The 24955-nt window shown below is 38.9% G+C and overlaps 1 protein-coding gene across 1 annotated transcript in view; it reads right to left on the bottom strand.

The window, feature by feature from the left end:
• Window positions 1–2369: 2369 nt before the first annotated feature.
• The window catches only part of SACS (sacsin molecular chaperone), an 89022-nt gene continuing 66436 nt past the window's right edge, over window positions 2370–24955 (bottom strand). The window contains exons 8-10 of the mRNA XM_063429749.1: window positions 22662–24144; window positions 21781–21872; window positions 2370–15246 (exon numbers count right to left, since the gene is read on the bottom strand). Coding sequence (XP_063285819.1) covers window positions 3698–15246; window positions 21781–21872; window positions 22662–24144 — 13124 coding nt within the window. The 3' untranslated portion in view covers window positions 2370–3697. The remainder of the gene's footprint in view (window positions 15247–21780; window positions 21873–22661; window positions 24145–24955) is intronic.

Raw genomic sequence — 24955 nt, 5'->3', positions numbered from 1 at the left:
TGGATTGTGAGACATTAGGGGATGGGGAGAGGCATATGTAGGGAATATAGAGAGAGGTACAGGTGTGGGAGGATTATGGAGGTCAGGAAATCAAATGAAAACAAGACACATTCAGGCTACTAAACCTCACTTTATACTCTTCTGCCTTCACACACCACATCCAAGCACACCATAAACACTCCCCATTTATACACACAGTTACATCATACATACAATCCTCTACATCCACACAAAAAGCCCAGCATTCAATGTCTCTGCAGGCTAGGGAGCGCTCCCTGGTCAATCGATAATGCCACAAAGCTATTGTGAACTTAAATTCTTACCAGGCTCAGTCCAAGCACAAGATGAAGTTGACTGCAATTATAATCCACATGAGCTGTTAAGTGGCTGCCTCGCCATCCTATTACAATGGAATTACATTTTAACTCCCACCAACTTTAGCCAGAATCTCACTAAGCATGATAGTTGTAGTCCAGCAAGCGATTCCATTGAAACTTCTTGCACGCCATTTACATAGTTGCATAGTTACATAGCTGAAAAGAGACTTGCGTCCATCAGTTCAGCCTTCCTCACATATGTTTTTGCTGTTGATCCAAAAGAAGGACATGTATTTCGAACAGGGTCAAACTGAGTTATTTGTATCTCTGACCTGTGCACCTAAGTGGAGCAAAGATTAAAAACTAGAACCTGTATATTTTTTCTTTATCATGAATTTAAACAGGACAAATTATCTAAAACATGTGAAGCAGGAGCTTTGACGCTGTCATGGTTACACACCACATTTTATCTATACACTAAAATATTGTGTCAAATTAAACCTGAATGGCAAAACAAAAGTTGCAGAAAACCGATATTGTCAACCAGTACATATGTATTCAAAGTAGCTGACTGACAGCCCAGGGAAGCCATTCTATATACAAAAAAATAAAAGATACTTTTCTCCCAAATTAAATATTTGTAACAAGGTCACCGCACCATAACCACTTCAAAAAGTTAAATCTGTAATTGATTGTCAATATTTTATTCAGCCGTGTAATTTCAAGAGAAGTAAAAGGCCCCCTTCAACTCCAGGGTGTGGTGTGGTATTAAAACGTACACATAAGTCTCCACCCATTCCCTATTTTTTAAAATAATTGTGTGTGCATCTACATATAGGAATTAAAACTATTTTATTTGTTTTTCTGTTTTTTTAACAATGTTTTTATTACAAATTATTCATATAGATGAAACAAAGCATTTTAAGGTATGTATTAAACAAGAAATACAAATGCAAGAGAGGCTGATCTCTTGCACGAACCCAACACAATTACACAAGTATAATTTAAAATCATCTACAAGCTTTGTACATTTTTTTTTCCAATTAAAAAATAAGTCAAATAATCATTAAGGCTCCAGCGTCCATTGAACATTTGAGAAGTTTCAGTGCATATCTGTAATTTATTAACTAATGTCCATTTCTCCTCAGTTGAATGTTTAAAAAAAAAAGAAAAAAAAACATGATGTAACAAAAACATAAAAAAAAAAAACTAGTTGTACACAGTATAGAATGAAAAGGCAGTTGTAATGCAAGGCAAATGCTCGGATTGTTGTTCTGCGGGTTTGCGATGGGTTGGAAAATGCACATTCGAATGTCAATAATAATAAAACCAGATCCAGCTGATTATATGTGTATGAGAAGGTTATCCTGGAACAGTGCGACAGAGGGACGTTCTAGAATTGATAATAACATGGAAACGGAGGAAAACTCAGATATGTGGGGATTGTCTAATGTACTGTTCAGCCTTGGTTAAATAAAGTGCACTTTTTTAGTTTGCACAAAAACATGCAATCAATTTACAACATAATAGTCTATCCGGATCAATTTGAAAACTAGGACAAAATGCTATATTTGGTGCAGTCAATGGAAGCATTTAATTTTTCGTGTTTTAATTGATCCAGTTGATTTGCTATAAAATTGTAGCAGATTTGCTTTACTAAATGTAGCCCAGCATTCTGAATCAATTCAGTTCACATTATACATTTAGCTTTAAAGGAACACTATAGTGTCTAACTATGTGCGTGACCGCAGCGCCCCCCTACCCTCCCTAAGATTGCATGGAAAAGGTGTTTTTACTCACCTTTTCTACCACGCTGTGACAGTCTTTCCATGGCTGGCCTCACCTCCATGGCTGAGATCATCAATCTTGATGACCTCAGCCAATCCAATGCTTTCCCGTAGTAAAGCATTGGGAGGCTATTGCACACGCGCGACAATAGGCATCTCCTCATAGAGATGCACTGAATCAATGCATCTCTATGGGAAATGTTCAGCGCCTCCATACAGAGAGTGGAGACGCTAAATGCCAGTGCTGCACACTGTGCAGCACTGGCCCAGGAAGCACCTCTAGTGGCCGTCTGAGTGACTGCCACTGGAGGTGTCACTAGGCAGTAATATAAACACTGCCTTTACCTCTCAAAATATTGTACATTGAAAAGCCTGCAGGGACAGGCTGTAGACACCAGAACTACTACTTTAAGCTGTACTAGTCCTGGTGCCAGAAAATTAGCTCTGAGCGACCTGTAGCACTAAAACCGTTGTTTAACCTTCTAGTACTCAGAGTATGTAGAGTTCGCTTTCAACTAATTCACAACAAGGTTTATTAAATGAAAAGTCAATTTGCCTGTACCACCGTGGTGTGCATGCTTCTAAATTATTTTATATACACCTGGAGGTGTGGTAGGGCAAAATGGCACTTGGGGAAATTGCTGCAAGTTCTGTTCTAATTTTTAGAATGTAGGACAATCTAACAATTTTCTTTTACTTCAATTTCAACATTTGGCCACAGTGAGTTTTGCAATAAACAGACAGACAAGTCTTGAGGCAGAATTTCTAAACTAAAGGCATTCTTTCTGTGCTCCTTCTCCAGCCCAGTCTCATGTGTGCCAGGATTTGACATGGCTCACAAGTGCAACTAAGCTAGTTGGGACACTCCATTTCTGTGCTGTTATGTTAAGGGGCATTTGGATGGGTGTCTCTGGAGGGGTGGTTTGCCATGGCACTCCCATAAATTGTGCAGTTTTTTAGCACAGGAATTGTTCCGGTATTTGGTATTTAACATGTCTGTAGCTATATATTAAAATAAATGTACTAATTTTGAGTTGACAACGGTTTCGAAACGTGTTGCTCCATGTTCAACTACAATTAGCTCTTGAGTGTACATCAAAATGCAGTCCACATTTGTGCATATAACATTCATGGCCCCTTTACTTGGACAGAGCATGCTACTTTGTATATCACAAAAGTGCATAGGTATACTCTAAACAAACATTCAGTGTGTGAGTTTTGCAATCAACTGGCAAAATTGAGGCCTCGTAGCCCAGTTCTAAAAAACATCATCATATTGGTGAAGTAGAACAATTTTTTTTTTAACTTGGCTATTTTGCATGTTAGTTGCCACACACATCAACAACTCACTGTCTCACTAATAAGTGAATAAACCCCTATGTGTAAAAAGTACTATGACATAGTGTTGCGTATATTTTGACAATTGCAAAACAAGTAGCTCTGTAATGCAAGCGTGCCATGAGGTGCCAGCGTCTACTTTATAATTACAGAATATCTCTATGGAAACACCGTTTTTATTTATGCATGTATGTAAGTAGCATGTAAATTAGATCTGCTACATTTTCATAATAAGAATAATATGCTCTGAAATCTTTACAATAATTTATTTTGTATAAAATTTTCAAGTTTTATAATGATACACGCAGTGCATTCCATTACCCTCATTGCAACATCTGACGTAAACCTATCGTTCGGAATTTGTGGGAAGGGAAGCATATCAGGGTACCGGGTCTTTAGACTATCAACACCATATGCCTCTAATGTCTGCACATCATTGGTAAGACCACTAAGCTGTTGGCCATATTCTTCTATTTTATGGGCAAGTGCAGTTGGTTTCACATCTTTGTCTGACTTTCCTCTGACAGCATAGTCGGCTGCAATTAAGGCTAGCTTGGTTGAGAGATAGCACTTGAAACACACCCACTCATTAGCATTTTTGTGCATGTCATTTCGGGCAGCGGAAAAATTCGCCCTTGCTTGCCTTAACCACCTACGTGCTTCTACTGGGTTCCCCACAGACTTAAAGGTGGGTGGTACAAAAAAGCGTTTAGAATCATTTGGCCCCATGGAAGAAGAAAAGTTTTCATTGTATTGTTGCCTTTCAGACTTATGGCTTGTGGCCTCTTGATTCCATGAAGTATAAAATCTTTGAAATGAAAATTTATCTGACTGAAACCTTGCCGAGGTTGTTGTGAAAGTTCTTCTTGCAGCTCTGTCAGCATTTTGATCCACGAACGCTTGCTTTTCCAGTCTATTGATTTCATTCTGGAGATGTTTGAAAACTTCATTGGCAATGTCTAGATTTTCAGCATTTTTGTCTGGGTGCCACTTTAGGTAGAGCCTCCTAATAATCTTCTTACGTTCAGATTCAGGCAGTTTCCAGGCTTGTTCCATTATTGTTGTAATTTCTCTTAGAATTTCTGGCAAAGCATTTAGCTTGATCTTTTTAGGAGACTGATGCTTGGAAGATGATGTTTTGTTGCTCTCTTTGCCAGGAAAAGATGGTGGTGTGCGTGTACCTGCAGGGGGAAATTCTGTAGGGCTTGTTGGAGTTGAAGGAGTGCTATCTTTGTTCTGAGCACTCTCTTCTGGTCTTGAAAACTTGTACAGATCAAGGGAACTTACAATTTTGTATTCACTGTAGCCAATATCAATCTGGTAAAACTTTCCCATGGAGTCCGAGTTTTCATCTTCTTTTTCCACTTCTTGCACGATGATGGCATATGTGTAGGTTGGTTCATATGATCCAAAAGAATCTCCACCTTCAGCATCTACTAAATATCCAACATACTCCCCTGGGTAGAAGACATTCATTGGATCCATTAAAAGTGTATAGTGAATTTCTGCTGGGATTGGAGTACCCGGCATTGGAAGTTCAAGTTTTGACTGCTCGGTTGACGAGTCATACTTGACACCTAAACTGTCAAGCTTTTCATTGATTCTGTATATATCATTGCATCCTAACATAGCAATTAAATAAGATGTGTCAGAAATTAGATTGTCTGTTGCAGATTTCAAGGTCATAGCTAATGCCAGCAAGAAATTGATGTCTTTGCTGTCTGAGTGTTGTATGTAAAGCAAGATAACAGCGTGGCCATATCTCTTCAAAAAGGCCAAGGTCTCACTTTTGCTGTGGGGGATTGGATTGAATCCCTTTACTCTTAAAGTGGTTTGCAACTTTTCAAAACATGATACTTTTAACCCTTCACGTAAGGCTTTGCAGAGCTTTATGGCTTTTTCCTCATTGGCTAAAAAGGTGTTGTCATTTTCATGCTTCATGATCCTTACCAGTCCTGTGATGAACTGCTCGGACGAAAGCAGCAATTGCAATCTTCCTTGAAGAGAACACAGTGTTCCAAACTGGCACGATTTAGGCGTTTCTTCATCTAGCTGTTCTTCCAGGATGCTGCTAAGAAGTCGTGGTCTTAATTTCTGGGGTAGAAGCATTATAATTCTTGTGTGAAAACCATGATCTTTCCCCATATAGCATTGACTAAGGTCAACAAGCATTTGAACACCGATATTGCCCTGTATTCTGCTTTTGTAATGTGGGGCATCATCAAAGACTAGAATGCTTGATTTCACCAACCTCCCATCTTGACTTGGCAGATATAGTGCAACATCACGAATATTTTCAAAATCACTACGCACCTTGGCTGAATCATTCTGAAGGCTTTTCAGCAAGCCTGACACAACTCTTTTAACTGTGCGCATTTCATTAGGGTCAAGCTGTTTTCCCTCAGAACTTTTAAATATTCTGCTAAGAACTTCAATATACTGTTTTGTTGAAACAACGTCTTCAGTTCCCAAGTTCTTGAACAACTGGTGAAATGTGCCAAGCTCCAAAGGTAGCTTATATAAGTAAGGTTTAAAATCAGACTCAAATTCTAGGTTAATGACAACCTCTTCGGGTTTTAGAAGTTTCCACCCATCTTCAACCATTACAAAGGAAACACCTCTCAGCTGAAACTTGAACTCTCTTTTCTCAGTACTGAGAAACTCATAGATGCTTCTCAAAACCTTTGATCGTGTTTTCACCATTTCCTCATCCACAACGGTTATGTTGCATATGTTTCGGCAATTATTTATGACTTTATCAAGGGATGGGTCAATATTTACATTAAGCAATGTCAAAACCTGGTCAAGTTGTTCTTGAGGATCGAGGATAGTCCCCTCCTGCTCTTTAATACCCAATGGAGTTGCTTTTTCAGGAAGAATAGGACACGATGTCCATAGCAATTGAATTACATCTGTTTGCTTAAATTTTGGATTTACTTGGGCCCCATTGAATCTTATTAAAGGTAATGTTCCATTTACTTCTTGATATTGAGGATGAAAACGTACCAACTCTGCAGGCGCTCTTTCCGGACATAGAAAGGGAATAGTAGATAGCTCTTTTAAGAAGTTTCCTATCAGCAAATCTGTTCTTTCTTGGAACACGTGGTGAAGAAGAACATCCACAGTATTCTGCAGAATTTCTTTGGTCCAGCTTTCAGTGTTTGCTCTCATGCTAATTTCTTTTGCAAACTGTAACATCTGCTGCTGGGAAATGATGTGCTTAAGACCAATGTTTCTAAGAAACTTGATCCATGATAACAGAAAAGCAGCTTGGTTCTTCGGTTGTGTCATTTGTTCCAGTTTTTTAAAGAAATCCAAAGGTATAAATAGCTTTTCAGCAAGCATTACTTCAAAAACTCGCACTGTCCGGTCATAGAAATGCTTGGCAGGCTTAAGACGATTACTGGCATCATGAATGAATGAAAGATCTTCCAGTTTGGCAAACAGTTGGTCTTTTAAACATGACGTTTCTTCAGCGCTACATAATCTATTTTTCAGGTAAATTAAGTGCTCCAGTTTTGCATTATAGGAAAGGTTTTCAAATTTGGGTAGAAGGTGTTTTAGATAAATTTCTAGGTCATCAACCGGGACGCATTTTAAAACGTTATACAATTCTTTGAAATTCACTTTTTCTTCCAGGAATGCACACGATGAAGAGTGAGACCATTTATCCACCTCAGCTGGGGGTATGCTTTTTGTTAGAACATAACAGGCTCCAAATTTTGACAGTGTAATATAGCGCCCACTGACGGACTTGTAACATGGAAGGGACCTCAAACTGTTAATAGCCTCATCAGTCATCAGATGATTTAAATTGCAATTAAAATACATTAAAAGTGCATCAAAATCTGCCTCTGCTAGATTTTCAGTCTTGAATGTTGAAGTCTGAATCATGTATTGTATGGCTTTTAGAATGCTCAGAGGATTGTCAATGTTAGCAGAGTGGGTTGACAAAAGAGGGAGCAAGGCATTATCTTTTGAACAAATTTTGTTGAGCCCAAGCTGAATACAACCTGCCTTCATCAAGGTATGAAAAACCTTATCACTCTGTGCATTTGGAAAAATTGCAATGTGCATTAGACTCAGTGGTAATAATACATCACCCTCTGGTACAACAAGATTACTAGAGGACAGAGTAAATTTTGTGCCTGGAAGTAAAGCCCATTCTTTAAGTGTGTCAACCACTGTATTAAATGTTGTGTTCATGTCAGTTTGCTCATCTTTGACGTTCACCGCCTCACTGATAAAATGCCACGCATTTTTAAGCCATGTTTCACTTGCAAAATTTTCTTTCCACTGAACAACAACTTTTGTTTTATATTCTCTAGGCAGCACAGATGACAACAGCTCAGCAAAGCTGTTGATATCAAAAGCCTTTGATACTTTGCAAGACAGCAAAATACTGCTGTATCTTAGATACAGTGTGTTCATGAACAGGTCTTTACGGGATGGAATTAATTCATGGTAAGTGGTTAAAAATTTTGGATGTTTGGAATCGAAAACCTGTAAGACACTGTCTAGCGTTATTAACAGAGGGAGTCCCTCGATCTTAATTTCATTTTCTTCTGCATCTTTCAAACAATAATCAACCAAAAGCTTCAAGCTGTGAAACAATTTCAGATTTGTTTGCTGAAGGCGACATGGCAGCTTTCCGATGTGACAACTACTGTCAGGAGATGAAAACGTCATCAAAAAATTTCGAACGTCCAAAGGGGTTGCATAGGTAACAGGGATTCCAGAATCAACAAGGCAATGAAAAAGATTTGCTGTCTCGTCACAGTAATAAACAAGATTGAATCCGATTTCTAAAAGAAGATGCTTCAGTCTGTAAACATTTTCTGCTACTGTTTTTCTCGTTGTTATGTTGTACTCTATATTTTTCATGTGATGCAATTCATCTTGAAGGAGGTTATCAAAGAATGGCTTGCCAGAGTTCACTGCAGACATGTTAACCCATGTGACGATAACAGCAGATTGCATGTCTGATCCATCAACATTTGGTGCCCGTACTACAGGTAAAAGACGTTTAGCATCTTTATGGATATACACGTATACAGCCTTTACAAGACAGTACCAGTCTGGCTGTAAATCAAGTCTGTTTACAGGGAAAAAAGACAAGAACTTTTTCAAAATGTCTTTTACAACATGAATTGGTGTGTTGTGCAAAATGGAAACAGTAGGGTCGTTACCAGGAAAATTAATTTTTTTAAGCTGAATCAAGAGTTCAACATAAGCTGGAGCTACCAATGCGATCATCAAGCTGCTGTTCCAGTCACTTCTTACACCAACTCCATCATCATCTCTCCATAAATTCCGCCGTGCAGAGTCCAAAGCAAAATGACCATTGACATGAAAAGGAAGACCCGTCTCAAGAGAAAGGGGGAGGAAGCAAAATGCTCTGTAAGGTTTTTTGTAATTATGGCTTATGCAAGCAGCAACTCCTCCACGTGGAAACAGTGTGATATCTTTATTTTTGTGAGCAGATATAATACCCTTCAATACCAATTCCATGTTCGAAAAACCAGAACGGTTACAGATTAACCATGTTGTCAAATTGTTTTCAGAATCTTCAATGTCCATAGTGTAAGTAATTTGCTGCACAGGTATATCTTTCAATTGTTTTTTCTTGGTTACACTATCAATTACAGATGCATGAAACTGCTTACGCTTTAGCCTGTCTCCATCCGTGATTTTTCCTCTTACTGAATATAACACTTTTAAGTCACCAGTTGATTTCTCTATTTCACAAATTGATATTTTCTCCATATGGTTTAAAAACATGAGAAGTTCTGCTCCATCTGTACGCAACTTGTCAAGGAGGTTTTGGACCATCCTGTCTGAGCTAGGAGCTGAACATATTTCTGAATTCTTTGCCATTTCTGAATTTCGCAGTGGAAATCGGAACATGGTGGAGTGGGAAAGGTTAAAATGCTTTCCTAAATATAGATTTAGCACATCAGAAAACTGTGTTTTGAAGTCAGCATCCAAATCTCGGAACATTCGACCTGGGCTTATGGATGTTGCACCAGGGGCATATATTGCATGCGGGTCAAAAATGCATAGTATGTCATTGGAAGAGATGAATGATGGACAGTCTGTGATATGGTACACAGAATTGAATCCTATACCGTACTGTCCTGTCTTGCATGGATTTCCCTCCTTTGTTCCTCTTCCCAAGTTTTGAATCCCTCTGACATCATCATTTGTAAATGGTTGGTTGTTGAATACACACAGTGCTGGTCCATGCAGAGGTGCCCATTTCTCATCAAATATTCTGTCGGTTGGGTGTTGTCTTGGATCAAACACGAAACAGATCTCTGTAGCTTTTGCATCGTCTGCATTTTGAAGAAGTTCTTTCAGCATCTCTTTTTCTGAGGGATAAGCATTCAAAATACTTTTAATCCTGCTGGTAAGTTTTTCTTTTTGTCCAAATTCACTTCCAAGTGATGTAAAACAAACATTAGAAGCATATCTTTCTAAAGCTTTGTGTCTCTTGGGTATTGATCCAAGCTTTACTGCTACTTCTCGAGGGATGTCAGAATGACAATATTTAACAGCGGTGTCTTTTACCCGAATCCATGGACAATCATTGTAGCATAAAGATTTTGCTGGTAGGAGATTAAGGTTAACATCTGGCAGTAGTATCTGACCGTAATTTTCCTCGCAAAATTCTTGCGTCTTCTCACGAATAAGTCCCCATATTCCTTCACTAATAATCCTCCTGCACAACTCAAAATTTTGATCTGATATTTTTTTACCTTTGCTTTCACGTGTGATAACTTCAAGAACTGCTGCAAAGTCTTCTACCATAAATGCCTGCTTTACACCAACACTTTCATATAGTTCTCGAAAATTGTTTTTGTACTTATTTGGCAGCTGGTAGAGGTAAGGTGCTGCCTCAAAATTCAGATGGAAAGAAACTTTTTCGGGACTTACATATATGTTCTCAACTAGGATGAAATTGAATGGCTTTAGCTCAGAAACTACCAATGTTTTTGTGGCTTCATTTTGTAAAATGGCTTCACTAAGAAATTTATAGCAGGCAGTTGTAATATTCTCTTGGTACAATGTAATTCCGTCAGAATACTTGGAGACTGCTTTTAGTTGCTCAATTACTAATTCAGTGGATGGTTTTCGAAGTAATCCCAGAAACTCTTTAACCGCCAAGGATATAGATCCACAACCCCTGAAGGAAGGTGAATTTTCATTGAGAATTAGTTTGAGTAGACAAACTGTGTCTTGGTATTCAGCTGTGTACAATTCTGTTGCAGCAAACATATCCTCAACTTTGCAGTCACTTCCTTTCCAATGTAAGGAAAATCCTGCAGGCTTTGATAGGAATGGTAAGAACGGAATACTCTGACATTTCTTGCAAAACTCTTTAGCTTTTGGGTCTCTGAGTTTAAGCTTTTCATCAATAAGACTTAAGATAATATTGCTTCTTGAACATGCTGCTGTGTGATCACTTTTATTGACTTCTACAATTGATTCAATGCGTTCAATCAAGTCCTCCCACAAAATGTAATCTTTTATCATACCTAACTGAACAAGTTTCACCAGCACTACTGGGTTTAGGTAATTTTGACAAGTTCCAAAAGGAAATCTGCCATCACTGTCATAATATAACTTAGCTACTCTACCTTCTGGATGAATTAATCTTGAAGGAAGGACAAGTGGATGACCAGGGCTTGATGAAGGAATGCATGGTGTCATTTGCAAAAATTCCCCATATTCTTGTAGCCTTTCATTTAAAACAAAGAGCATTAATGGATCTCGTAACTCTGGCTGGATTTCATCTATATGGGGAAAGAATACCTCTGAAAAAAATTGTCTTTCAGAATAAGTGTTCTCAAGTAACACATCTGTACAGCCTGCCTCTATGAAACCATTTTTTACCCAAGAAGGTAGTTCTACAGCACAAAGGTTTTTTAACCCTGTTTTTTTTAAGTACTTCAAGAAAATCTGAAAGGCTGGTGGTCCAATATCTTTTCTTTTCAGCAGTGAGTCATCTAAAAATCTCACATTTTTCATTGAAACCCAGGAAGACCCATCAGAAAACACCTTCATGCGTTCTTTGCCTTTCCCTTTGGCAATATCTTCATACAGTCCTTGGCAAATTACAGAGAAATCATCATGCACATAGTCTGGATCAGGCCACACTGAGTAATAGCTGTAATTAAGTAGTTCACCGGATGTTGACATGTCCCGTAAAACACACAATGCTTCAAGATAGGAGCGAACAATAACATTTCTCATGAAGACAGTATTCCATCTCCCCTTGGTATCCGTTTTCCAGATTTCTTTCCGATTTGAGGTCACAGCAAAACAACCATTGATATGAAAAGGCAGCCCTGTTTTTATTCTGAGAGGCAAATAGCAGAAAATCTCTCCAATGTTATTGGAAAAGGGTTTCACATTCCATTTCTTGTCTTGGTTTTCAGAAAGCATTACTGCAACACCACCACAGGGAACAAGTCCAAGTCGTTGTCCACTTTCATTAAGTGCAAATCTCAATGCTTCACCAACATCCATGCAAGAACATAATAGCCATGATGTACACTCTACCGTTTTTTGTGGCAGCTCATCATTGGTCCTCTTTGATTGTCCAGTTTTTGCATTTTCAAAAATGGTCACTGGGTCATCTTCTGGACCTCTAAATAGTGGGGAATGGAGATCAACTATGCGTCTGAATACATGATGGTACTCTTCAACAACAATCTGTAAGATACAAGATGACTTTGGCATGTCGGATGGAAGTTTTTTGGTAATACTACAAGTATGCATCACCTTTGCTGCTTCCCTCAAAATTCTTGCAGGTGTTGTTAAAACCCGGGATGTGCAGAATGACTTTTTAATTGTTACTGTGTCCTGGGATAAAGCTGGATCAGATTCTTCAGGTTTTAGGTATTTCAAGACCATTGAGTTAACATTTTGGGTGAAAAGAATCAATCTGTAGCCACAAAGGCTAAACTCATCCACAAGAGTGTAAATATCTGCTGTATTGTAGCAGGTATTACTGATTTCACTCACTTTAGCTTCTTGTTGAGTCCTAAAGGACAGTCTGAAAAGAGTTCCCTTGTAACAATAAGGAGTTTCTACTGCAAGGGGCAAATGGCAATTAAAAACACCCAGAAATGGTTTGAATTGGTTGGGAAATTTTCTGAGTCTTTTCTGCTGCTTACTCCAATTAATTTTAATTCCTGGGTTAGATTTATCCCTAATGTGTTTGCTAATGTGATTAATATTAGGATCAAACATTATCATAAATTCCCTGCTCATGATGATGGGAATATCTGTAACATGATACACTGAATTGAATCCTAAACCAAATTTTCCTACTTTGTCAACTTCGCTTCTTTTCAAAGATTCACCAAGCCTTGTTATGTTGAGAAAGTCTCTGTCTGTAAATTCAGAATTGTTAAATGACCACAAAGCAGGTCCGTGACAGACTGACATCCCTGGATCTAGAAGATTTTCTCTAATATCCATATTCCTTCTCATATCAATCAAAAAATTACATTCAGTGGCAGAGGCATCATCAGCATTTTGAAGTAGCTCTTTGAAGATGTCTGATACAGATGGGTATTCTTCCAAAATATTTTTGATCCTCACAGTCAGTGGTTCTCTTTGACCTGACTGTTCAAATCCCATATTCTCAGGATTAATTAGCCTTGTACTTAAACATGGCACGTTCAGCCATTCTGCAGTTTTCATAGGAATATCTTCGTGAACCAATATTATAGGTTCGACTGAATCTTCAAGCAGGTCATTAAGGTCATCAACTTTGATATCACAGTAGCAACATTCATGGATAGGTTTCATCACAAGCTTTGATGGGTCTTTGTTATAGTGTACAGGTAAAGGAATGTCTAGGCTCGTAGGAATTTGATGACTATACATCCATCTCACAATGTTCAGCATAATGTCAATATTCTGCTTGTTCTCCTCTTTGTCCAAATTCTGCTGACTTTGCTCATATATTTTTTTAATGACAAGAAAGATATGTTCAGGAGTCAGTTGCTCAATTGAACCACAAAACCTGAACAATTTGTTAAATTTAACCATGGTGTTTGGGATATTGTGCAAATAGGGCTGTAAATCGAGGCTATGAATTGATGATATTATAGCTTGTTGAGGGAAACAAAATGTTTTTCCTGTCCAAACCCAAGAAAATGATAATGCTTGAATCAATTCTTTGCCTTTTTCCAGACATCCTTGCATGAAGCTGTATATTTCCAACAAAATGTGCTGAAACTGGTAATAATCTTCATCTGTAATGGTCTTTGAATTATTCCAGTCAACAACAACTTTTAGATGTTTTAGTACTGCTTCTATGTTGGGCTCTTTGGCAATGCCAAGGATTTTTTCAATCGTACCATTCATGCTCTCTACCAGTGGAACTGAGGAACCAACCAGAACAGCATAATGTAAGTTACATACTTCACCAGCAGCGTAGAGTTTGAAAGTGTCTCCCAGCCACACCAAAGAATTAGGATAGTTTGGTGGTCGCTCTTTGACGGCAGGAATCCACTTGATCTTTTTCAAAATGGCTTTAGCTTCTGGTGACTGTAGTAATTTGAAATCTTTCTTCAGAAGAGTTAATAATGTTTTTGATTTTCTTAAGACAATAACATCATTTGTGGTAGATGCAGAATTCAAAGCCTCAATTTTCTTTGCAACCTGGACAAAGTCTTTTTCCAACAAGTGGGACTCGTTTTTCAAACCTATTTGCCTCAGTGAGTGCAAAACATCTGACGATAAAAAAGCCTCAGGTGGAAAATACATCTGATCTTCACCACAGAAAAGATTCTGGAGAATATCCACTTCTGGATCAAAAAGTTCATTTGGTGCCACCATTTTGTCTTTCAATATTGGTATAAATCTAAGAGTGGATAGCCAATAAATAACAGCAGAATTTTCATTTTTTAGGTAAGTCAGATTTTCAAGGACCCAGAGCATAATATTTGTTCTCTCTTCTTTGGAATAAAACCCTTTTTCTGTATCTTGTAAGATAATTTTTAGGCAGTCTGTAGTTTTCAAATGTTCCACTTTGAGCATCTTGGCCAAACGTATTGTTTCTTCATCACTGCTATCGATTATAGGGAAAGACAACTTGATGTTGGGTGGAAGTTTGGCATTATGGTGGAGAACTTTGCAGCCTCTCAAGAAAACGAAAGCATCTCGTTGTTGCGATGACAGCTCAATTCTTCGAAATACTGTTAACTCTTGTATAATTTTTTTTTCTTTGTCATTAATGTCAGTTAAGCTAGCAAGAAATCGCCTTAACGCATCTTTGTGAATTGGACTTAATGAGGCAATTTGGCTGGACAGTTTCTGCAAAGACATCCTATCCATTATCTGAAGGAGAGCACTGGGAGTAGGCGGATAAACATATCTTTTAAGAAGAGGATGCTGAACAGAAGGATCTAAATTCTTCATCACAATTCCTCCAAGATTCTTAATTATTTCAGGTAAATGTTCTGGAAGTTGAGTGTCAGATTCATCATCATACATTACAGGTGAAGGTGTCCTAAGTCGAATGAGTTCCAATGATGTTTCCTCCTCTGCTAGCATTTTGGTAGGGATAAGTGGCATATCATCCATGCATGATAAATCTTCAGAAAAATGCATGTATAATATCTTCCAGACCATTTTAATCCATGATATAGCAGGATGTTTTTTATCCTTGCCTGGAAACCACTTAACAACCAAGTCTCTGGTAGGCCATAGCATATTCATAGCCTCCTTAATAAGACGTACAAAACGCTCAGGATTCAGAAGTTGTAGCTGAGTGCACAATCTCCCTGAAAGAGAAGAAATTGTACATTAGATAATTATCAGTAGCAGCTGTTCCTTAATTTCACATTTTGTTTAGTACTCGATAGTGCGGTTGTAAAGTCCTAATTTGAACCTTCACACTATAATCTTTTTAAAACACATTAATACTAATTGTAATCTACTCAGTATATTCCGTGAAATTAGATGCAATCAAATCTGCCTACTTTTTTTAAATACGTTTTTAAGGAAGTCTGCATGTTATTGCAGACTAGGAGTTGACGTTGTTTTTCTGTCTGCTGGCCACCAATCATTACGATTTGAATTCCTGCAGTATTATAAAATTAGTCAATCTTAATTTAGTTCATATCCATCAGAATTTAATTTTGGTCTCTCCACTACAGCATCTTGGCACCCTCTGGCCTATATTTGATTTTACCTGAACCCTACCATTTGTTTATAATCATAGCATTTAAGAAAGGTATCGGAATGCCAAGCAGCTCGGGTGAGTCTGCAAGTTTTTCTATCAATTTACTTGTTACCTTTGTGATATCTTCTGTATAATTTTCCTTTTATACTATTCTTTTTTTATTATTTAGTACCAAATTGTTTTTACTGCCTTTCCGTTTATGTTATTTATCTTTAACAGCTTCACTACCAATCTACTGCTTCCATATAAGCTGCATAATATATTTGCTTATGGCATGCCATAAACCTTTTTGACTCTGTAACATTTATTCTGAGGGCCCCAAATGATGTTATGCTTCTGAATGGCATCATCACATTACTATTTGTAAAGGGTCCCTCTAAGCACTATTGTATTACTGTATAAGAGTATCCTGCATTTACTCTCAGCTGTGAGAGTATCTTATAACTGCCAAATAGAGCAATAACCACTAAATCAGCGTGCAGTGATTATGGTGCCACGACTGATCTTTTAACGTTACAACGTAGTCTGTACTAACAAAAAATGTTTTTTATATATATTTTTTTTTAAATACATATACACTGACCCATTTTTTTTAACATTAAAAAACTCTTAATAGATATCCTGTTTGTTTTTTTTTACTTGCGAATGTAAGTATTAAATTCACATGCAGAAATCCTACACACACCACACAAAATCCATGCAAGCACCTCTATTGTAATCATTGTTACAAACTATTATCATGCATTCCGTTTTGAAATGTTTCCTGCATTGTGATGTTACTACTTAAAACCTTGACCACTTGTACCAGAGATAAAAAGGTTAGCCCAACCCCTTTTTAAAAAAAAAATACAATATTTAATTTAGAATGCACCATTGGACATTTATCATTACTGGCCCTCATCCCCATTTAAAAGAGCAAATTAGCTATAAATTAGGCTTCAATCACAACACTCCTCCTTTCCACGCCTCATCACAGCCTACCTCGCATGTGATTGGTGGGATGGATAGGTAAAGGGGAGGGATACTCATATGGGTGAGTAAGAGGGAGGGGGGAGGCTGAAGAAACTCCCTTAGCTGAGAGGCGTGCCCAAAAATGCAATCTGACGTTTATAGTAAGTTCACAAGTATTGATTACATACCTTTCATAGTACATGTTACTGGCTTTATTTTGGTTTTGTTTAAAAGCATTTGCTTTCTGGTATTTGCTTGCAGTTTTTAAACATTGACATTTGTCAGATTGGTTTTCTGGGCCTATATTGCCTTTGAGACTGTATGGCAGCCCAGGAATGAAAATGAACCCCATCATTGCATACCACTTGCAAAACTAGACAACCTAGGTTATTCAAATGGGGTATGTCCAGTCTTTTTTTAGTAGGTACTTAAACACAAACCCTGGCCAAGTTGTCATTATACATATTACTGCTCTAAAACACTCATATTTATGTTCAGCGATGAACCACAAGTACACAGTACCCCAATGTACAGATTTTATGGTGTTTTGGAAAGTTACGGGGTCAATTATAGGGCTTTCAAATTAAATTCTCTGGAATTTTTGCCTGGGTTGTCAGGCGGGTCCACTAATATATAACTCTCTCCAGAAACAGCGCGTCCGTAAGGCGGCACAAGCAGCCTCCTTAGGGCGCACCGGCCCACAGGGTGCTAGATTGGAGTGTCCGGTAGGAGGTGGACGCACAGCACTCCCTCCTGCCAGGCACTCTGTGTAGCGGGGCCGAGCGGAGCAGTGCGCGCCGTGGTACAGGAACTTCTGATTCCTGTACCTGGCCGGACTGGAAGGAAGTGCTCACTGCGAGAGCACTTCCTGTCAGTCCGGCTGAGTACAGGAAACTGAAGCTCCTGTACCGCGGTCCGTTCCGCTCAGCCACTCTACAAGAAAGGTAGGAGACACACCGGGGACCAAGAGGGGGGAGAGAGAGGGGAACTAAGGGGTGGGGAGAAAAACTATGAGAGGGGAGGAAGGAAAACTATGGGAGGGAGGAGGAGGAAAACTATGGTGGGGAGGAAGGAAAACTATGCGAGGGGGGAAGGAACACTATGGGAGGAGGGAAGGAACACTATGGGAGGAGCGAAGGAACACTATGGGAGGGGGGAAGGGACACTATGGGACAGGGGGAAGGAACACTATGGGACAGGGGGAAGGAACACTATGGGACAGGGGAGGGGGAAAGAATGCTGTGAGACAGGGGACAGGGGAAAATAATGCTATGGGACAGGGGAGTGTGGGGGAAGAACACTAAAAAAGAGGAAGGATTGAGGAACACTAGGGGGGGAGATAAACATTAATGGCGGGGCACTAAGGTACAGGTGAGGGGAGGGAAGGAAAGGAAAAATGAACACTGTGGTAGTGGGGGAACCACTAAAAGAGGAACACTAAGATGGGTGGGGGGTGGGATGAACATTAAGGGAAATGGGGGGCACTAAGAGACAGGTAAGGGGGAGGGGAGAGAGTGACACTAAGGGACAGGGGAGGGAGGAGAGAGTAACACTAAGGGACAGGGGAGGGAGGGGAGAGGAACACTAAGGGAACGGGGAGGGAGGGGAGAGGAACACTAAGGTACAGGGAAGTGAGGGGAGAGGAACACTAAGGGACATGGAGGGGAGAGGACCACTAATGGACATGGAGGGGAGGAAAGAGGAACACTAAGGGACATGGAGGGGAGAGTGGCACGGCACACAAAGGGGCCTGAGTGGGGAGAAAGACGCACAGAGGGACATGAGGGGGGAGAAAGACACACAGATGGGCCTAGGGGTGAGAAAGTCAACAGAGGGGCTAGGGATGAAAGCGCCACACAGAAGGGCATGTAAGTGGAAATACAAAGGGGCTGGGGGTGAAAGAGACACAGAGGAACTTAAGAAGAGGAAAAAAGGACACAGACAAGCTGGGAGGAGATAGACGGGCTGGTGGTGAAAGAGAAACACAGAAAGGAGCTGGTAAGAGTAAAATACACAAAGGGTCTGGGAAAGAAGAAGACACAGAGGCTGGGGGTAGTAAGAAACACAAAGGAGGGTAGTAAGAGATACGCAGGGGAGGTGTAAGACACACAATGGGGAAAAAATAGGGGATAAGACACTAAAGGGGGTAAGAAACAAAAGGTGGGTTAAGAGGCACACAGGTGAAGATGCTTTGGGGGGGGGGGGGGTTATCAAGCAGGTGCCCCGTTCAAGATCGGCACAGACATTTTGTAGGATGGCATAGTACGCCCTATTGTTGGGAAAGGGTTAAAAGACAAATTGTCAAGTGATGCATGTCCCTTCAATCAATGCAACCTTTACTACATGAATTGAATGAATGCCTATTGTGCAATTTTCAAATACTCATAAATCTCAAGTTACAAACACTATGACCTGTTATCATACTGATTTCTGCAGGCATTGAAGGACCAGAAAAAAGTGACCATTTATATGTCAATAAACAGATATCATTGCTACAATTCTTACAATCAAATGGGGTTATTTGGGACTCTCGAATATGTTTTTGCCTTTCAAAATGCATTTTAAATAGTTAGTAATTTTCTAAAATCATACAGCAATTTCATTTGCATCCAATTATTTTGTTATATTGTTTTAAGAGGAACAGCAAACCATGTCAATATATATATATAAATACATGTACATTAATTATCATTCTGCAACCATTTCACAAACATACCTGCATATCCCCATAGGAGTTGTTGAGCTATAATGCAATAAATTAAAATGTAATAAAATAAACATTCTAACCGTATCCTTGGTCAGGTCATTGCAACACTAATTGGGTGCTGGGATGGATAGGTTATAGGTTGAAAAATATAAAATATATTCAAGAATACAAAACCTTAGTTTGAAGAAGAAAATCTAGCAGACAGTTAAATATTAAGAAGACTGATAACTAATTTTTTAGGAGGGGGGGGGGGGAATTTAAGTATTATTTTTCTCTCTGTGTCATGGGATATATCACATTATTATAAGAAGAAAGAAAGAAAAGTCTGTAATTTCACACGGTTGATATGCCTACTGCTATATTGGCCACAGTCAAGGTGTAGCAGGACATGGGATCACTGAAACCAAATTTGCACTTTATGTCCCAGTTTCTCTTGTGTCTTGCACCCCCCAAAGTCAGGGGTGGAATCCCACCCATTGAAGGTTTTGCATGCCACCCAAAATCATCACTTGCCACTTTCCTTCGTACTGGTAAATACCCATGTGCCTTTTTCCTGGACCCAGACCTACCATCATGTGGCTTTCTCCAATCGTTCCTCGATGAGCAACTTATGATTACTTCTACATTTTACAAAAAGAATGAATCAACATGAGCTCACTTCATATTTGCCCTCTGTAGGATACTGCTTTCACTGTTTGCTGATCAACTACCTTATTACACTAGAAAATGGGTACCAGAGCTGAATTAACTTTTCCATTGAATCTATCAAATCTTCATTCTCATGCACTCACAGAGCTTTAAATCGCAAGTGTTCTCTTTTAAGCTACTATACTGCTGTTATATAAACCCATATGCCTTGCAAGATGTATTTCCCAAAGGTGTAGATAGGTCCTAGAGTTGTTCTAGTGCTTCTGGTGTGTTCTTCAAATTTAGCTTGAGTGCCCCATGTGCCTCTTTGACAGAAAGTTATGTCACACCCTGCAAAGATTTCCACTAACAAAAAGTTAATCATCAGACACCTGCACAGCGCAGCTATGGTAGTGCTACCACTACATCGGCAAAACACCTTGCTGCCTACATTTAGTGAATAGATATCCAATGTTAAGGAAATCATAATAATAATCAGACTTGGTACACAATATCCAGGGCAAATCCAATAGCATTATCGATCTGGGTTTTAATGGGATGTATTTTTGAGATCAGAGTTATGAGCATAATTTGACAACTCTAACCCAATCTCACTTGGCTACTTCGCTTCCTCCCACCAGCTTTCTTGACTCTTAGACAACCCTTTATGACCTCCCTTATCTCTCTCTCTGTCTCCACTTGTTCTTGACTTGACTCTCTCTAATATGGTTACTACTATTTTTATTATTTGTTTCCTGATGCACCAATTGGGGATATTGCCTACAGGTACTTCTATTCATTGTTTTGAAAATTTAGAAACAAAGAAAATAATTTTGGGCAATATAGTGTGACAATACCTTGAAGGCCAAAACTGGACATAATGTTGACATATGCAAGGAACAAAATGATATGATTAACAGTTTCTAGGGATTTGGGGGGCACACGTAGAATTGGAGAGGCCATTAAGCAGGTCTGTCACTCTCTGGGATCTTTGTCTAATTTGAAAAGACCGCTGACTGTGACATTGCCGCTCAGGGTCCAGTGGCAAAGGGTAGGTATGCAAAGGTGAGGTTTACTTACCTGAACCTGTTCCTTGCAGGTGCCGCCATCCTCTTCCTGCCACTCTTCTTCAGCTCCTGGCACTTTAGCTGCTATGAGTCAAGGTCAGCGCTCCACAGAAAGAGCTTAATTTCCCTATAGCCAACGCTATAGACAGCTGGGGAAAATGAGAAGGCTTGACCGCGCTAGCTCCACCTAGTGCCAAACTTTGTCAGGTGTAGGAAAAATACTGATATTTCCCTACTTTGTCTCAGTAGATCTTTTGATGGGATTGGATTAACAGACAATTTGAGGATTTCATAAAGATTCTCTCTTTATAAAATACTCATTTTCAAGGAGCGGGAGTGACAGTGCCGCTTTAACTTAAGTGTGAGTCACTTTCCTGTCCACTAACTTAAAAAAAATGTATAGACAATTTGTCAATGGAAGGTAAACGAAAAGAGAATGACACAGAGCGGAGAAAACAAAACAAAACGTAGACCAAAAGATAAAGAGATCAGAATAAATCAAATGACAGGAAAGAAGGAGGTTAAATGAAGGGAAAAAAAGGTTTCTGAGAATACTATATTGAAAAAGTATGTATCTTTTTGCTAAGGTAGAATCCAGTGATGATCTTTTTGTGATATTATGAATAATTAACTAATAAGGACAAAACCTGAACCTAGAACCAGTTTTCTATAAAACAGGAAAAGGAATTTTAAAAGAAAGTGTAGAATACCCCAATACCTCATAAAATAGCTTACAGTTACACACAAAACAAAAAAGACTAAAATGGATCCTAGTTATTACCTCGACTGGTAGAAGCCTCCTTCAAAGCTGACATAATCTCAGGCTTCAGATTATCCAAAAGAAGTCTTCCTTCTAGACCTGGAAACAATGTTCTAAAAAGAAATAAATATGGATCAAATAATTACAATTATTTCAACACAATAAAATGAACTAAAGAAAACAGAAGGGTTTAAACACTAAACTGGGGTTTACAAAGAATTGACAAGCATACCGCAAACTTGAGGCCAAAGTAGTAAAAATGTAAAAAAATATTTTTCAAGTATTCTCAATTCCCATTTTAGTGTATAAACTTCAGTCGCAGACTTTCCTGCACTTACACATCCATTAGTGGTAATATTGTTCAATATGTCATCAACAAAATAAAGTTGTGAATAACTAGGATTAAAAAATGAGTGCACTGCTAGAAAAACAAATCAAAAATATGTTTAATTTAGCTCTGTGAATGCATTTTCAGGGTTATTCACTAAAGGGTGAATTTCCAGGAATATATTATTATATATTTAACTTTTAAGCCAAATTAGCTTTCTGAACGTTATCCACTAAAGTGTAAATTGGTGGGAATTCAAAGTGAATTTAAATGTTTAGGCTCTAGTAGCCAATTTGGATAAATTATACACAATAGCTGTGCTTTTAGCTTCTGTATATACCAGGTTGTTCATTGTGGCATAGAATGTTAAAATTCCTTTAAATTCCTACCAATCCACACTTTGGTTAATAACCGTGTTTTGATCAGAACCTTAATAGCTTCTTATATGTATATATGTGCAAAACAGCTAAACTGGAAATTTAAAGCTAGAAAAAATATTTAAGAAAGTCAAATACACATACATATATACATAAACACATTTTGTTTAAATTATATTGAAAAATGTTTCCAGTACCTCGGGAATTCCTCTGAGGTTATGTAAATGACATCTTTATCTGATACAGATGAAGAGAAAGGAATGAATCTCCCACTCTGCAAGGGAAGCAATTCAAGTCCGATAAGTTCACTGTAGACCTCATCACTGAGTATGAACTCAAGTAGATGAAGTTTCTCATGAGTGTCTCCTCTGTGTGCTGACTTTCTTAATACCTGACGCACGAGTGCTGGTGTCACCTTTTTCACCTGTTTTGAATTATTGATAGGAACTTGGAATGCAGCAGCAACATTACTTGGTACCTTAGCTGTGTGAGTCCCTGAGGTCTGGAGGTAGTTCAGGATTGTTTGTGAGTATTCTTTACTTTCATCAAGTTCTGAAAAATTGACATCAGCTTCTTTCAACCAGCACTTATTGGCAGAATAAATCACCGCGTGCTGGAATAACTCATTCAGCAGTGGCTCGATGACCGGTTTCCAGTGAGTCCTTACTTTTTTCACATCAGGCCACACTCTGTAGATACTTTCTGGCGACAGACGGAAATCTGGGCCTTGTTCTCTACTCATTCTCTTGATTGCTTCTAAAATAAGTGTGGTGTATGCTTTTGGCACAACATTCTTTACTAGAAGTTCATTCCAAAGTGCAGCAGGATCTCGCCACTGATCCAGTTCTCTCCATTTTATGCTCCTACGGTTATCAGTCAAACCAAAAAACCCGCTAACATGAACAGGAAGACCTGTTTTGCTTTCCTCCCCTGGTGGCAACGGAAGAAAGCAAAAAGCCCTCCCTATAAATTCTGTTTCAGTCCCCTTTTCTCCTCCATTATTGAAAAGACGCATGGCTATTCCAATTGTTGGAACAAATTTTAAGTCATCAGCAAGACAGTCTAATTCATTGCATATACCCCGGCCTCCAACACTGTTGCAAACCAGCCATGATGACCTCTGTATCTCCTTGACAGTTTCATCCTCCACGTCAATATTTACATGATATGCTACACAGGTTACACTGTTGCTAGGAACCTTTTTACAGTAGCTGTCTATTGCTGTCTCGAGTACTTTGATGGAGTTGGGCCTCTCGTGTTTCAGTGACTTGTCTTCGCTAGCAGTCACCCGAAATAGAAGTTTTTCTGTGCCATCTGCTTCTCGAACATGCAGAGAAACCTTCTGCACATTCTTCAAGAAAAGAAGCACTGTACCTGCATCTGCTCTAAATGACTCAAAGAGTTCCAGAACCTTTGCTTTGTTATAAAGGTTGCTGCTCAGCAAAGAAGGTTGGACCCGAAGCGGGAACCTAAAAATTGTTCCAGAAAAATGACCTCTTGTAAGTGTTTCCTTGCAGCTTCCGAAAATTCCAACGAATGGTGCAAATTGGTCCACCAGCTCACTTATTTCTTTGCCGTCATCTTTAATATTCCAGCACTGGCCTGATTCGTGGCGTCCAAACAGTAACTGATGTGGATCCAACATCCCAATCTGATTACCACTAAAAATACTGGGAACATCTAGATATGGAAAAAAAAAATATGGACAAAAATAAGATTCTACAATGATATTCCATAACATATGATGTGATAATATTGTGCAAATTATGCATACATGCATTTACAATACATCCACGCATTGTCCTATTGACTTTAGAGTATCTATTAAAATGTGCTTACATAGAAGTCACATTTTACTTCACTGACAGAACTGGAGGACTGTATTTTTTTTATTTTTTTTTTACTTTTTTTAACTCTGGCCACAATTTGTGGGTGGTCATGGGGTTTACATTAAGCTAACATTTCGTGACACTGAGGTGGCATCTATCTCATTCTGGTTGTTACTTATCCCAGGTCGTCTCCTGTTAATGAGGTTTCTGTGTCCTCTCCAGAATTTGGGACACTGGACACAACTCGCTCCCACCAACAATTCCAGGTGGCGTTGTTAAATTAGTGTCCTTTGGTCTGAGTGGTGTCTCAGTGAGGTGTAAAGCACATGTCGGCCCTAGCCCAGCCAAGTCTTATTTTACAGCTCCATCATTGAAGCTGAGAGAAAGAGATAGTTGAGGATGGGGAAGAGGGGGACGGGGGAGAGAAAGATAAGAGATATAGAGGAGTAGGAGGAAGAGGAGAAAAAAATAGGGAGTGGGGAGGGGGGTGGAATAAGGGAGTATGCAGGAGGGTTGAAGGTGGTGGTTGGGTAGTTATGTGGTGATCTACGTGGTTGGGTTTATGGTCAGTTTAGTTTTTTTAACAGGGACACTCAAGACTCAAGAGTTGTTTTCCTATTTTTAAAGTATGTTGGATATGATGCACTAAAAACAAAATGCAA

This window comes from Pelobates fuscus, chromosome 1 (genome assembly GCF_036172605.1).
Source record: "Pelobates fuscus isolate aPelFus1 chromosome 1, aPelFus1.pri, whole genome shotgun sequence".
Classification (NCBI taxonomy): domain Eukaryota; kingdom Metazoa; phylum Chordata; class Amphibia; order Anura; family Pelobatidae; genus Pelobates; species Pelobates fuscus.
The sequence above is the reverse complement of the archived record's forward strand: the minus strand, read 5'-3'. Positions and strand labels throughout refer to the sequence as shown.